This window comes from Globicephala melas, chromosome 1 (assembly GCF_963455315.2).
Source record: "Globicephala melas chromosome 1, mGloMel1.2, whole genome shotgun sequence".
NCBI classification, from domain to species: Eukaryota; Metazoa; Chordata; class Mammalia; order Artiodactyla; family Delphinidae; genus Globicephala; species Globicephala melas.
In genome coordinates, this window is record NC_083314.1 from 183114967 (window position 1) to 183128019 (window position 13053).

At 46.8% G+C, this 13053-nt stretch overlaps 1 protein-coding gene across 15 annotated transcripts in view; it reads right to left on the bottom strand.

Annotated features, from left to right (window-relative positions):
- The window catches only part of CAMTA1 (calmodulin binding transcription activator 1), an 894146-nt gene extending 884260 nt beyond the window's left edge, over nucleotides 1-9886 (bottom strand). For 12 of the 15 annotated variants that reach the window (XM_060283652.1, XM_060283622.1, XM_060283647.1 and 9 more), the window contains exons 1-2: nucleotides 9760-9884; nucleotides 4599-4633 (exon numbers count right to left, since the gene is read on the bottom strand). In XM_060283652.1, the coding sequence (XP_060139635.1) occupies nucleotides 4599-4633; nucleotides 9760-9784 (60 nt within the window). In that variant the 5' untranslated portion in view covers nucleotides 9785-9884. Of the gene's footprint in view, nucleotides 1-4598; nucleotides 4634-9759 lie in introns of all 15 variants that reach the window. The other 3 variants (XM_060283626.1, XM_060283601.1, XM_060283629.1) reach the window with 3 other exon arrangements.
- Between the last annotated feature and the right edge of the window lie 3167 nt (nucleotides 9887-13053).

Below are 13053 nucleotides of genomic sequence, written 5' to 3' on the forward strand. Positions count from 1 at the left end.
GAAGAGATTTGGAAGAACCAAACTCATGAATGAAAACGCTGACGTCATAGTTCAGCTCCCAGCAGAGCTCAGGGTAGTCTGTGAAGAAACAGTGCATCTTTGGGGATGTTAAGCCACTAGTCATTTAATAAAGGATATAAGATAGAAAAAGCCCTTGCTCAAAACAAGGGAGGGGAAAAAAGAGAGAAGAGAGAGAGAGAAAGAACCACATTAACAACCTTTTCCCTAGGCCAAATATGAAAAATACACATGGCATATGCCATGAACAATCATAACTTCTAAACCATGGAAATATTTCATATTATTGTTAAAAGTACTATTTTTTTTAAAGTATGGTTAGCTATGTCTCTAAATAAGAACAAAGTCTCATTCGCATCTTAAATCTTCCTCCCGCCGTGTGCCATCACATTCAAAAAAGAGCACACAACATAGTTTTAGTTCTTCACTAAAACCTATCTCGCATTGCCAAACCATGCCTAATTTTTTTTTGCGGTACGCGGGCCTCTCACTGTTGTGGCCTCTCCCGTTGCGGAGCACAGGCTCCGGACACGCAGGCTCCACGGCATGTGGGATCTTCCCGGACCGGGGCAGGAACCCATGTCCCCTGCATCGTCAGGCGGACTCTCAACCACTGCGCCACCAGGGAAGCCCCATGCCTAATATTTAAACAATTCTGAATATACAGGGTGGGACTCAGTGACCTCAGGCAAGCTACTGGAATTTTTATGTAACAGGGGAAAAAATGCTTTTATCTAATGATGTAATATAAACTAATAAAAAAAGAGATTATAAAAATTTGATTTAGGGGCTTCCCTGGTGGCGCAGTGGTTGAGAGTCCGCCTGCCAGTGCAGGGAACACGGGTTCGTGCCCCGGTCCAGTAAGATCCCCCATGCCGCAGAGCGGCCGGGCCCATGAGCCATGGCCGCTGAGCCTGTGCGTCCAGAGCCTGTGCTCCGCAACGGGAGAGGACACAACAGTGAGAGGCCCGCGTATTGCAAAAAAAAAACTAATTTACTTAGAACTATTAAGAATAGCTAGTATGTGGACTGTTCACATTTTTCATCTCTTGACAGAACTTAAAATACAACTACTAAAAAAAAAAATACAACTAGTATTACAAACTTCTATGAAGTTTAGACACAATTTACTAAAATCCTATTATTCAGGACACTTAAGTAACTGATTCCTAGATTCCTAATGTTTCCCAGGAAACTTAAGATTATTACAGTCTTAGAAAATAAGTGACCCTCAGAGCCTCGATCACCCCTCCAGAGCACAAAACTACAGGGACATTTTCTCTTCTTTACCACTCACATGGCTTAAAATAGCCATTCACCCAAAACGGATTTTTTTTTTAATTTAAGCAGTAAACAATTTTGCCAATAAACATTTTAAAAAGATCTTATTAAGTTAAAATGCAAACATACTGGTTTTATCTGAAAATCTAAAATGTTAAAAGAGATCATCTCACATTTCCACCACAAGTATCTTTGATAGAACATCACTACCCCCTTGTGGATTCACAATAAAAAATCCTTATCTTCAAATTTCACTTTTTAAATGTTTCATTCTGCTGAACTTCCATTAAAGTTTACATTCTCTTAACTAAGGGTTACTTTATTTCAATTACTTTTTAAAAGAGAAAAAACACTTAACATTTTAAAAGAACCAATCCCATCAACTTCTTTATCTTCTAAGCATCCCCATTTTGGGGAGTGTTCTTCATACAATAAGTATATTTGCCGATTTCAGCATGGTAACCATACCAACGTTCCATTTTTTTTCCTTAGAATTTCTGAATTTACAATCACAGTCATCATTTTGAGATTATTTTTTAAAAATAAATGGGTAAAAAATAAAATAAAATAAAATAAAAGGGTAATTTCTTCACTATCGCATCTTTTCCTTCTCTTTGATAACCTCCCACTTTGTACCAATTTCTTTTTATTGCTTCCAAATGGTTTGATATCCATGTGCCCCAGAAAACCAGTGGGGCACATACCTCCTCAAGAATAACTTTTCAGGGGACTTCCCTGGTGGTGCAGTGGTTGAGAGTCCGCCTGCTGATGCAGGGGACACGGGTTCGTGCCCCGGTCCGGGAAGATCCCACGTTCCGCGGAGCAGCTGGGCCCGTGAGCCATGGCCGCTGAGCCTGCGCGTCTGGAGCCTGTGCTCCGCAATGGGAGAGGCCGCAACAGTGAGAGGCCCACATGCCGCAAAAATAAATAAATAAATAAAAATAACTTTTCAGCTAAGAATTAAAAACCAAATCTAAGTTTTAAAAAGACTAACTCTTGATTGTATTGCTGTACCCTCAGAAATGCTTTCTGGCAATCTAAATCAACCCTGATGAAGGAAGAAAAGATAGTACCTGTTTTTCAAAGTAGAAAAAAGCCTTTGTTTTCTTTCTCTCTTTCTTTTTTTTTAGTTGCAGGAGTACCTCTGGCTGTATCTGCATATCATTCTAATATAACACAGATACATACTGTTAAACGTATGCTGTAAAAAAGATTAAATAGACTTAGATATCTGGTTTATCACTTGTTACAGACACTAGATTTAGCTGTAAGTTATAAGTCATCTCCGCAATGATGTGCAGGCCACAGAGAGAAGGTCCGAGTCCTGGTGAGTCGGACTGCCGTTTCAGAGAGTTAGTGCCCCATTTTCTCATAGAGGTTGGGCACAAAAGTAGGGACACAGTAACTCACTATTACCATGAGAAGACAAATTCCAGTATTCATTCTAAAGGTTAGGTGGAAATAAAGGAGGAAAAATCCACTTGGCAAGTGTTTTTAAGTGACTAAATACATGATCTTACCTTGTGGTAACTGCTAAGGAAAGATAGGAGAGACCGGCACGGTCTGTTAAATGACTGAACGCTCTGTGTCACCTGCCAACCCCACTGAAGGCTGTGTATGCAAAAAGGAGCGACTGACAACGTGTCCAAAGCTAGCAGCTGAGCCGCAGAGGAGGCGGGGTCAGAGCCGGCCTTCATGGTTTCCTTTTTGGGGATTTTGTTATGAGTGCTGTTTTTAGATTTGGGCGGTGGGGGTGGGGGGGGTTGTATTTTGGGTGACATTAGGAAGTGAGATCACGGGTGAGATTAATGCCACTTAATCAGTGTCCAGGTGATGACGTGTTTAAAACTGTTCAGAACTCAGCCCCAAACATTTACTTGAAGGCACGTCACATCAGGCACCTGTAAGTACAAAGCCATACTGCAGAGAGCAGAGTGAGGGGTCCAGCCCCAACCAGCACGTCTTCCTCCCCTGCCGATACCCTCTCCTAACAGGCTCAGAAAGGGATACGTTCATTACATGTCTTGAAGGGCCTTGCTAAATCTGAAAAAGAGAAATAAAATGGGACTGCACTTTTCCAAATGAGGGACTCATGTGGAAGAGAACATGCAATTCTACCAAGAATGAGCAAAACACTGGGGTGAATGTAGAAGAAGAACCATTTCAAAAATATCTCTGGTCATTCCAGCTTACGGTATGTCAATTAGCTGAAAGTAAATGAACGACCCTCTTTAAAAAAAGTGAAAAGGGAAGTAATGGGGCTGACACTTGGCCTCTCTTTGCAGTGGGGTACATATTTCTTTTTTAGTCCAGGGTAATGAACTAAAAAATGCTCAGGAAGCATTACCAATCTTTACACAAGGAGGCCCATGACCTTCTACAAGCAATGGCGTTCAAAGCAGAAAGATGCAAGAGAACCTCAGAAATACACAGCCAGCATACTGATGGGGAGGGAAAAAAACACCCTTTACTGCGTCCCACCATATAAAAAATTCAAGGATGGCTGTCCTTGTCAATATATACAAAGAAACACTCTCCTTACAAATACATGACAAATATCACAGGATGGAAGACCATCTATATGTTTACAAGTCCCAATGACAGAATGGTAACACATCTTAATCGCAGGACTGATGGCCACGACATCCATGGATGGCACAAGATACAGGGATCTAATAGCGTCTGATCAACTATATCCTGAACCTGATTAGGTATTCAAAAAATAAATAAAAAGAAAAGAAAGACAGATTACACACTATAATCTGGAATAGGGGGTGAATGACCGTGCATCCTAACTCATGTTCTATGGACATAGAAGCGGAGCCAGAACACTTCCTGCCCTCACCCTCAAAGACACCAAAGACCAGAGATGGTACTAAGACAGGCAGCATGATATTAGAAGACCCCACACTGCCTCGTGAATGAAGGCCCCAAACGAAGTATCAGTAGTATACTTGCTGCCTCTGCCCAAAGAAGTGTATCGTTATCAAGCCAAAGAAACAGAAAGAAGTTGGCTAAATGCAGCAAAAACAAAAATTTCCAAAATTCTACACGGGGAGGCCCAGGCGCCAAAAGGACACAGTGTTTCACCGAGGATGCTATCCAGTTACAAATACTACCATCACCCCTTACCTTGTGGCTTAAATCCCATTCCATCTCCCTACAAGGAGTAACACTGCCTCTTACTACAGGACAAAAAGAATGGTGGGCATCCCTCTTTACTGAATGACAGAAAGGTTATAAATACAGTAATCTACAATTTTTTATTATAATAACAATGAGAAGAGCAATAAACAAACCTTGTGGGAAGAAAGGGAGGTAGGATTTAAGTCACCTAGAACATCAAAAAGAAAGAAAAAGATCATGGTAAGTAATTCCAGAAGATACAGAACATTTTAGAAAATGATCTGTTATAATGGAAATACAACAGAAACACACATCACCTTGTCCCCACAGAAAATATTCAGTCACATATTCACACAGATAAAGGACAATGGCAAACCCCATACTACAACAATCTTAAACAAGAGCTCTTCTTAAGACTGAAACACTAGCAAAATTGGTTTCTACAGATATTGTAGAGGGGAAATCTGATTTAACATAGGAGGAAAAGAAAAAGTGCACTTCAGGTTAATTCTTTATCATTACTCTCATCATTAGGTACACCAAACCTACACCCCAAAATACTATAAGGCTATTTACCAAAATAAAGAAAAGACACAAATAACAGTACCAATAAAAAGTGTAAAGAATTAAAAGTCACATAATAAACAAAAGCAGTGATATGTACACCAGATACCTAGCCTAAGAATGGTCACTACAATTAGGCGTAAAATTTAGATATAACACTTCCTGGCAGCGAAAATGTACCAGCAGCACATACTGTCCTTACTAGCTGATAATATGAAATTTACCAGTTAATCATGAGAAAATGTTCTATCACTTCCTTCTAGAAAGGATGTATTTGATTTCATGTTCTATACAATCCCCACTATGCTGCTGTTCAAATGTTATACAAGCGCCCCAATCAACATATATCTAAATGACCTAGAAGTTATACCTAGACATTTAGGAAGAAGACTGACTACTTTTTTCTACACACACACCCACACCCCCACACACCCCACACACAGTCTGAAGGAAGGCTGTTGAGTGCTTCTCCCAGTCTGCCCTCCACCCTCTCCACCACCCCGACTCCTGCAGGGACAGGGAAAAGCTCAATGGGATAGTACACTATTAGAGTTATCTCTTTGTAAGAGTACAATCCAAACAAGTTCAGAAAAGAATTCCTTACACGAATACATAAAAAGACAAGCACAAGATACGCAGCGATGTCATTTGCACTAAAAGGCTAACAAGACCCCTATGGTCTCAAGCAGTCACATAACCTGCCCCCCCACGCACACACAGATCCCTGCACGTAATACAAGCTCAGTGAATGAAGGTCTCCAGGATGAATGCACTCAGTGATGGGAACGTGGATGTAAAAACAACTTCTCTCCAAACGGCCAAATGCAAAGGTCTCACAAAGGAGGCAATGCACACAACTAGGAGGGGAAAGGAAGAGAACATGAGAATCACCTTCTGTTGCTTTTTCCATAAGGAAATTAGAAAGAAGTACAACTGCACACAAAGATGTATTTCCCCAAAACTCAGGAAATGGGAAACGAAGAATGGCCCAGAGGAATCAGGAAGGGAAGAAATGTTAAGCTAGAAGATGGGCCAACTAAGAAGCAGCCAGAAAGAAATATAATCCCACCAGGCACAGGGGCCACACCCAGCATAAACAGAGAGCTAAAATAATGCCACCTGACTCTAAAGAATAGGTTATTTTAAGAGGAAAGCCTAAAAACTAAAGAAATGGAAAAATGTGGATAAGCAGGATATATAAAGATGTCTCAAAGAGGAGGCAAGAGCAACCCTACTGTTTGGAAAAGGAAAATCTGACCCAACCTGACCATGAGTACAGGTTGCCGCGAACACGTCAACATTCTGAATCCACTGAACAATGAGATGAAGAAACCCAACATTTCCCAGGCGCAGGATAAGTCAGGTCTTCAAAAAGGCCAGGGAAGAGATGTCCCGTGGGTCACCCAACCTTGTCCAGAAAGCTGGGGGTAAGGGGAGAGGGGGCTGCGGGCAGGGGAGAGTGATGCTCTAACAGAAAGATATAAAAAAGAAAAATCATTAAGAGAACAGAACCTGTCTACCTGACCGTGCACTGGAAAAGTAAGAGGAAAAAGCTGATCTCCAATAATCTACGGGGACAGGTGACACAGAAAGCACAACTGCATCAAACTCCAAGAAAGGAACATTAACTTTGCACACTAACCTCCAGTGTGTTCCTCTAACCTTTACCATTTTCGTTCTACTGCCCTCGGAATGGAGCACCCTGGTGGGCAGGGAAAATTCCAAAAGGCAGTCGGTGGTACAGGGAAGAGCAGGAGAGGATCCACCACTGGAAGAGAGAGGACTCTACTGGGAACACGCCAACATATACAGCAGATAGTCAACTCTTGTTTTCCCAGGGTCGTTAATACTACACCCTAAAAATACACAATTCCATCAACTGAATATAGATGCAGGCAGAATAGAAATAGCATAAAAACTTTAAAAAAAAAAAAAAAGGAAATTGAGGTCAAAAGCACAACTTTCAGACAATGGGTATGATACCCACCGGATAACTCAATACTGACTGAGGGGCAAAGCCGTGAAGTCAACGACTCATGCTGAGCAATCCTCCAGGTAACCTTGCCCCGGACTCAGTAACCCAGGTAGAGAGTCTCCTGGCTAGAAAAGCGCTTCAAGGTCCAAAAGCGCAGTCTTGACAAAGCTTGTCGGGGAGGACGGGGCTCCACACTCGACCTGTCCCAAAGTAAGACTGGGCTGCTGAGTGAGGCACCCAACAACCATTCCAGCTATGGGAGGGAGGGGAGGGAGGGGCCCCAGAGCCAAGGGGAAATGGCCAAATACACAAACTGTGATGCTCAGAGAAAACCTGGAGAATCATCCCTCCCACCCTTCCACAAAGTGTCACAGGCCTTCCCAAAGGTAACTTTTCCTAATGTGCACAACCTCTCTCAATTATTTAAATGGTCAAAATAAAACAGTGACATATTTATGGCCATTCATTCCTAGTTCTGTCACAGAAACACATATTCTTCTCACCTGCCCCTATCCTGTGCCCAAAATACATGAAATCTCTCTCTCCTACACGGCAGTAAAGAAGTCAAGATGGGAACTTTTCACCCCGTGAAGAACCAAGCAGAGAAGACCACCCCTAAATTCAGAATGCCTAAGTTTTGGCGCACATGGGCAAGCCCTCTACACTTTGTGTATTCAGGGACTTGGTGGACATTCAGGATGTCATTCTGCTTATTCAGTACAGTACAAATGACAAAGGAAAGAGCGGTTAAGAATTGGCCATTTATCAATGAGTCTTCTGATTCCTCTAAGCCTGAAGAGTTACCAACAACAGTGATACATAGCTATGTCCTTACACGTCAAGGTCCCCATATACACCCAAGATGTACAGAGAGTCATCTAACCCTTCCAACTTCCTGTGTATAAGTAAAGGATATGATTTCACATATAAATACATGCCTATGTGCATATATACATATAAACAAATGCATAGTATCATTTTTTGCCAAAAAGGAACCAGAGCAGCAAAAAAACAGAAAGCATCTAAATTTCCCCTTCACCTGGAACCTATAAGATTGAAAGAAATGTTTGCATCCCACGAGAGACAACACCAGGGTCCAAGGAAGGTTCTAGTACAACAAGGAGCACACTAGCAACCTCTTCCCGAATGGCATGTGGGCGACATGGGTGTCTACACTCCCTTTTCTGGATGGAAAGGCATATGGCTTCTTCTTACCCAGCCAACATGAATACAATTTAAGAAAATTAGAAAAAGTCAAGGTAACAGGCTCACTAAATATGGCTGACTGGGAAACAGAAGCCATAAGGAGGATATGAGTTCTCTTAAAAAAGAAATGGGAAGTTTATTTCCAGGGAAGGTTCAAAGTCTCTTGAATGTAGGATGTATGAAGTCTGGTTCTCACTGCACAGAAGACAGTAATCTGAACACCAAAAGCCAAGGGCACATGAACCTCTTTCTGGGGGGGGAGGGTAGCGTCAACTGATGAATGCTGCCCCGACCTAAGAGCGAGAGTAAACTGGAAGCAAAAATAGACCCGTTTTCCTCAGACACAGGCCGTCACTGCCGGGACCCCGGCCCTATATCTGATGGGGCAACCACCCTCACCCAGACGAGAAACTCCAAGGAGAGAGACGTGTCAGGGGAGAGAGACAGATGGGGAAAGGAGCAGTGGAATGTCCAGTTCCTCCCAAAAGAGAGAGAGGGCAACTCAAAGGGTATTCAGGAAATGAGCTCACCCTAACCCAGGAAAGTGTGCGGAGAGCGTGCATAATCTGTAAGAAGTATGTGCTTTCCTATTTAGAAATGACTTCAGAGCTGCACAGGCCCCCACTATCCACTGGGTGAGGGAAGAAGAACATGGGGAGCCCGAGTCCCCTTGTCCTGACAAAAGGGTCAATAAATGGTGTGCAGAGGCCCCAAAAGATTCCACAGAGGATGAGAGGATGATACGGACCCCTCTGCCAAAGGAGGATCAGGGTCACAGAAGGTAAAGGGCAAGGGAATATGGAGATCATCACTTGCCACAGAAACGAAGACCCCACCCTCCTGGCTGCGAGGGGTGCAAGGGCAAGAGTAGGATGGGAGCGACTGCTGGGGGCGGGGATGCTGCGCAGGCCCCCTCCCAGGAACGGAAGGGGGAGGGGTCACACGAGGCCCTTCGGCCCGGGGACGCTCAGCAGGAGGGGGTCCCCCTGGTGGGGAGAAGCGCGGGGACCCCTCCGGCTCTGGGAGGCGCCCACGGGGCTCCAGGGTGAGGCTGGACAGAGACTGCCCGGCCCCGCCGCCGAGAACCAGGGACGGCGAGGCTGAGCGCCGGCGGTGCCCCGACAGGGACCGGTCCGGGGCAGCGGGGCGCGGGGCCGGAGGGGGCCTGAGGAGGATAAACTTTCCGCCCCGCGGCCCCCACCGGGCCCGGCGCGGGGGGCGGGGGCCGCGCCGGGCCCGGGAGCGGCGGGGATGCCCGGTCCGGGTGGGGGAGGCGCCGGCCCTCCCTCCGCGGCTCCTCCTCCTCGCTGGGCCCGGCCCCCGCCCGCCGGCCCCCCGCCCCTCCGGCCCCAGCCCGCCCCCGGGTGGGGGTGTGCGGCGCCGCGCTCCGCCGCCCCGCGTGTCACCTCAGGACCCGGCCGCGCTCCGCCCCCCCACCCGCCGCCCCCTCCCCGGCCCGGGGCGCCCGCCCGCCGCCGCCGCCGCGCCCCCGCGCTCCCGCCCGGCGCCGCCGATGCCCGGGATGTCCGGCGGGGCCGGGTCCCGCCGCCCGCCGCGCCACCCCCGGCCCCTCACGCTCCGGCTCTTACCTTCCGGCTTGTTTTCGGCAGCCATTTCCCCTCCGCGCGCCACATCCTCCTCCTCCTCGCGACCGGGACCCCGAGCGCGCGCCTCGTACCGCCGCCGCCGCCGCCGGCCCAGCCACCCCGCCGCCGCCGCGCACCCGCCCTGGCCCCGCCCCGCGGCCCACGCACTGAGCCCGTTGGGCCGCGCGGCTGCCACTCATCGCTCCCGCCACCAATCGTCCCGCACCAGGGGTCTCACTACTCTCCGGGAGGAGCGTCCTATCCATCCGGCCCATTGGCTAGTCACCACCCAACGGAATGAAAGGATTGGTCAAGAATCAACGCCCCCTCCCCACCCACTCCCAGGAAAGCCCGCCTTCCAGACCTAAACAAAGCTTTCCAGTGGCCAGAGCACGAAAGAACTGCCCAATCAGGAAGAGGCCGACACGGAATAGTTCCTCGAGGCCGAGACGTGGCGTTTTGATTGGGCGTTACTACAGTGTTTCCCAGGCCGTCCAGACCAATCAAAGGGGGTTCCCGGAACTCGGGAGCGGCGAAGGGAAGCCCCGCCCCCGAGCGTGACCGTCATGAGGAAGGCGCTCGCTCATTGGCGCGTTGGGGCTTTTCCCGCGTGCTCCCGGGGCTGAAGGACGTTCCCGGGGAAGCCGCTGCCGGCGCGTGGGGTCCCGGTGGCAGTGGAGGACGCGGCGGAATCTCCGGGATCCCTCGGCCTGTCGCTTTCGGGGGGCAGCGAGGGCCGGGGGCCTCGGGGCTGGCGTCGGCCGGGCGCCGCGCTCGAGAGCCGGCCGGCCCTGGGGTCCGGGCGTCGCTGCGGGCGGTGGGGGAGGGGCGCGCCTCCGCCAGGTCCCGCCCCTTCCCCTCCCCCCTCACCGGCGCCCCGCCCCCTCGGCCCGCGCCGCCGCGGCCCCTCGAGCGGGTGCCTGGCCCGCTTGTGCCTGTCGTTGCCCGCCCCCGGTATGCTCCGTTGTCCCCTTTTCTAGAGGCTTAAAATACTGAAACTTTATTTTGGTCACGTTGGCCATGTGACCCGCAGAGCCGATGACTCATAGATGCCTGTCCCAGGATGAGGCCGCTGAGCAGAATCTTATAGAAACGTTAAACCTCGGCGAGCGTGCTCGGTGGGCGAGGCAGGCCAAGTTTGCTTCGGTCCTGGGCTCACATTCGTGGCTTTTCCGATCAAATATTTCGGCGTCCACCTCACTCACGCCCTGTGCGAGGTGGGGAGACAACTGGGTTTCAGTCGCGGGGAGAGAGCTCAGAAGCGGGTTAGGATCCATCCCGGGGGGGAACAGAAACACCGCTGCAGCTTCTCTGGAAATCCGTCCACATCTAGTAAACCAGCACACACTGTACAGACAAGCCTAAAGCCAGATGAGATGGCAAAGATGAAAATGCCCCCTCCCAGAGAAATTCAGGAATTGTGCACGTGGGCAGGTAAGACCGGAAACAAAGGAGAGGGCTGAAATCTCCAAGTTTTAAGAAAAGGAAGAAAAGTTGAATGAAAAGCAGAGCTCCAGCCGCTCTGTGTGAATCTTGTACGGTTTGCAGTGAGAACCTTTCAGTCCTTTACATTTTGTTTTGTCCTTTGCTTCCCGTGGATGACAGCTAGCAGCAGCAGCGAAAGGTCCTCGTTTGAGTATTTTGGCACCAAGATTGAGTGTCAAAGTGAATTTTGTGCCAGTCCTAAAAACATGTGCTCTTTTTCTCGTCTTCACAACTGAAAATTTCTTAAGTTTTTCAGAAGAAGTAAAGATGTCCCAAAAGAATGTTTTGTATTATACACTAATTCTTCAACAAACTTTCATTTTATGAGGGTCAAAAAATGCAAAATTTTAACAACTAGGATACAATATTTTATCAATTAGCATTCTTAATACCACCTATGTTGACGATCTGTGTGGTGAAACATATTCTTAAAAGTGCTGGTGGCATTGAAAATTAATGTAACCCTTTTTGAAAAGCAATTTTACAGTATGTATTAAAAGCCATAAAAAGTCTGCATCTTTTGACCCAGTAATCTTACTTCTGGGAATCTATTCTAAGGAAATAACACTAAATGCCAAAAAGCTATATGTGTGAAGGTATTCTTCACAGAATCACCGTATTTATTACAACAAAAAAAGAATTGTGCTAATGCTGGATGTTTAATAACTAAATTGTGTTGTATCTACACAATAGAACATCATGGTAGTCAGAGACATTAAACACAGAAAGAAAAGTTTACCCGTTGCTAGGTGGGGGGAAAGAAGTTTTCAAAATTATGGCATTCACTTGTTACATATGATGTGATTCCAGGTAGAAAAAACTGCATTTTAAAAAAAGACTGATATAAAATACACCCAAGAAATGATATTTGGGGTATTGTGAGTGGTTTCTCTTATTGTCTCTCATATAATATAGCTATGCTGTTTTTATAATTAAAACATATACTTAAATTTAAAGATAATGTTATCCAGTGTGTACTGGAGACCAGACTCTGTTAGATCCTGAGGATGTAAGGTTGAATAAAGTTGAGTGTCTCCCTCCAAGGAGCTCACAGCCTAGCAGGGTGAACAGATGTGAACAACAGCAGGTCAAGGTGCAGTGGCGACACAGGAGAAGGTAATGAATATCACCTGGGCCTCAAGTGCAGCCAAACAGTGCTGCTCTTATCACTAACTTTTTTTGTTTTGGAAAATGAAGTTATAAAAAATATGATGTATGTTAACATGTAATGGGTTTCTATTTTTAATGAACTAATAATTTTTTTTTTGTATTTCTATACAGCCCATACACAACAGATAAACAAAACAAAAGCTCTTTGGTGTCCTCAATTATTTTTATGAGTGTAGTGAATGTATCCTGAGACCAATGAGTTTGAAAGCCTCTGGGCTGCAGAATGAGATGTTCTTGGGTGGACTGGCTGGCTGGTGTCCTAGACCATTCCGGAGACTGTAACAAAGTACCAAGGATTGGGTGGCTTATAGCAACAGAAATTTACTCCCTCCAGTTCTGGAGGCTGGAAGTCGGAGATCAGGGAGCAGAGAGCAAACTGTCTCATGACTCTTAAAAGGACACTAACCCCATCATGGCACACCCCATCCCCCATGGCCTCATTTAATCCTAATCACCTCCTGAAGGCCCCACCTCCTAATACCATCACATGGAAGGTAAGGTTTCAACACATGAATCTGGGGGGAAACACAAACATTCAGTTCATAACAGCTGGTGTTTGCCTTTGCTTGGGAGGGTAACCAAGAGGTGGGTACTTCCAGTAAGGGAAGTGACCTGAGTTGCTAAAAGAGCCCAGTTGGAAAG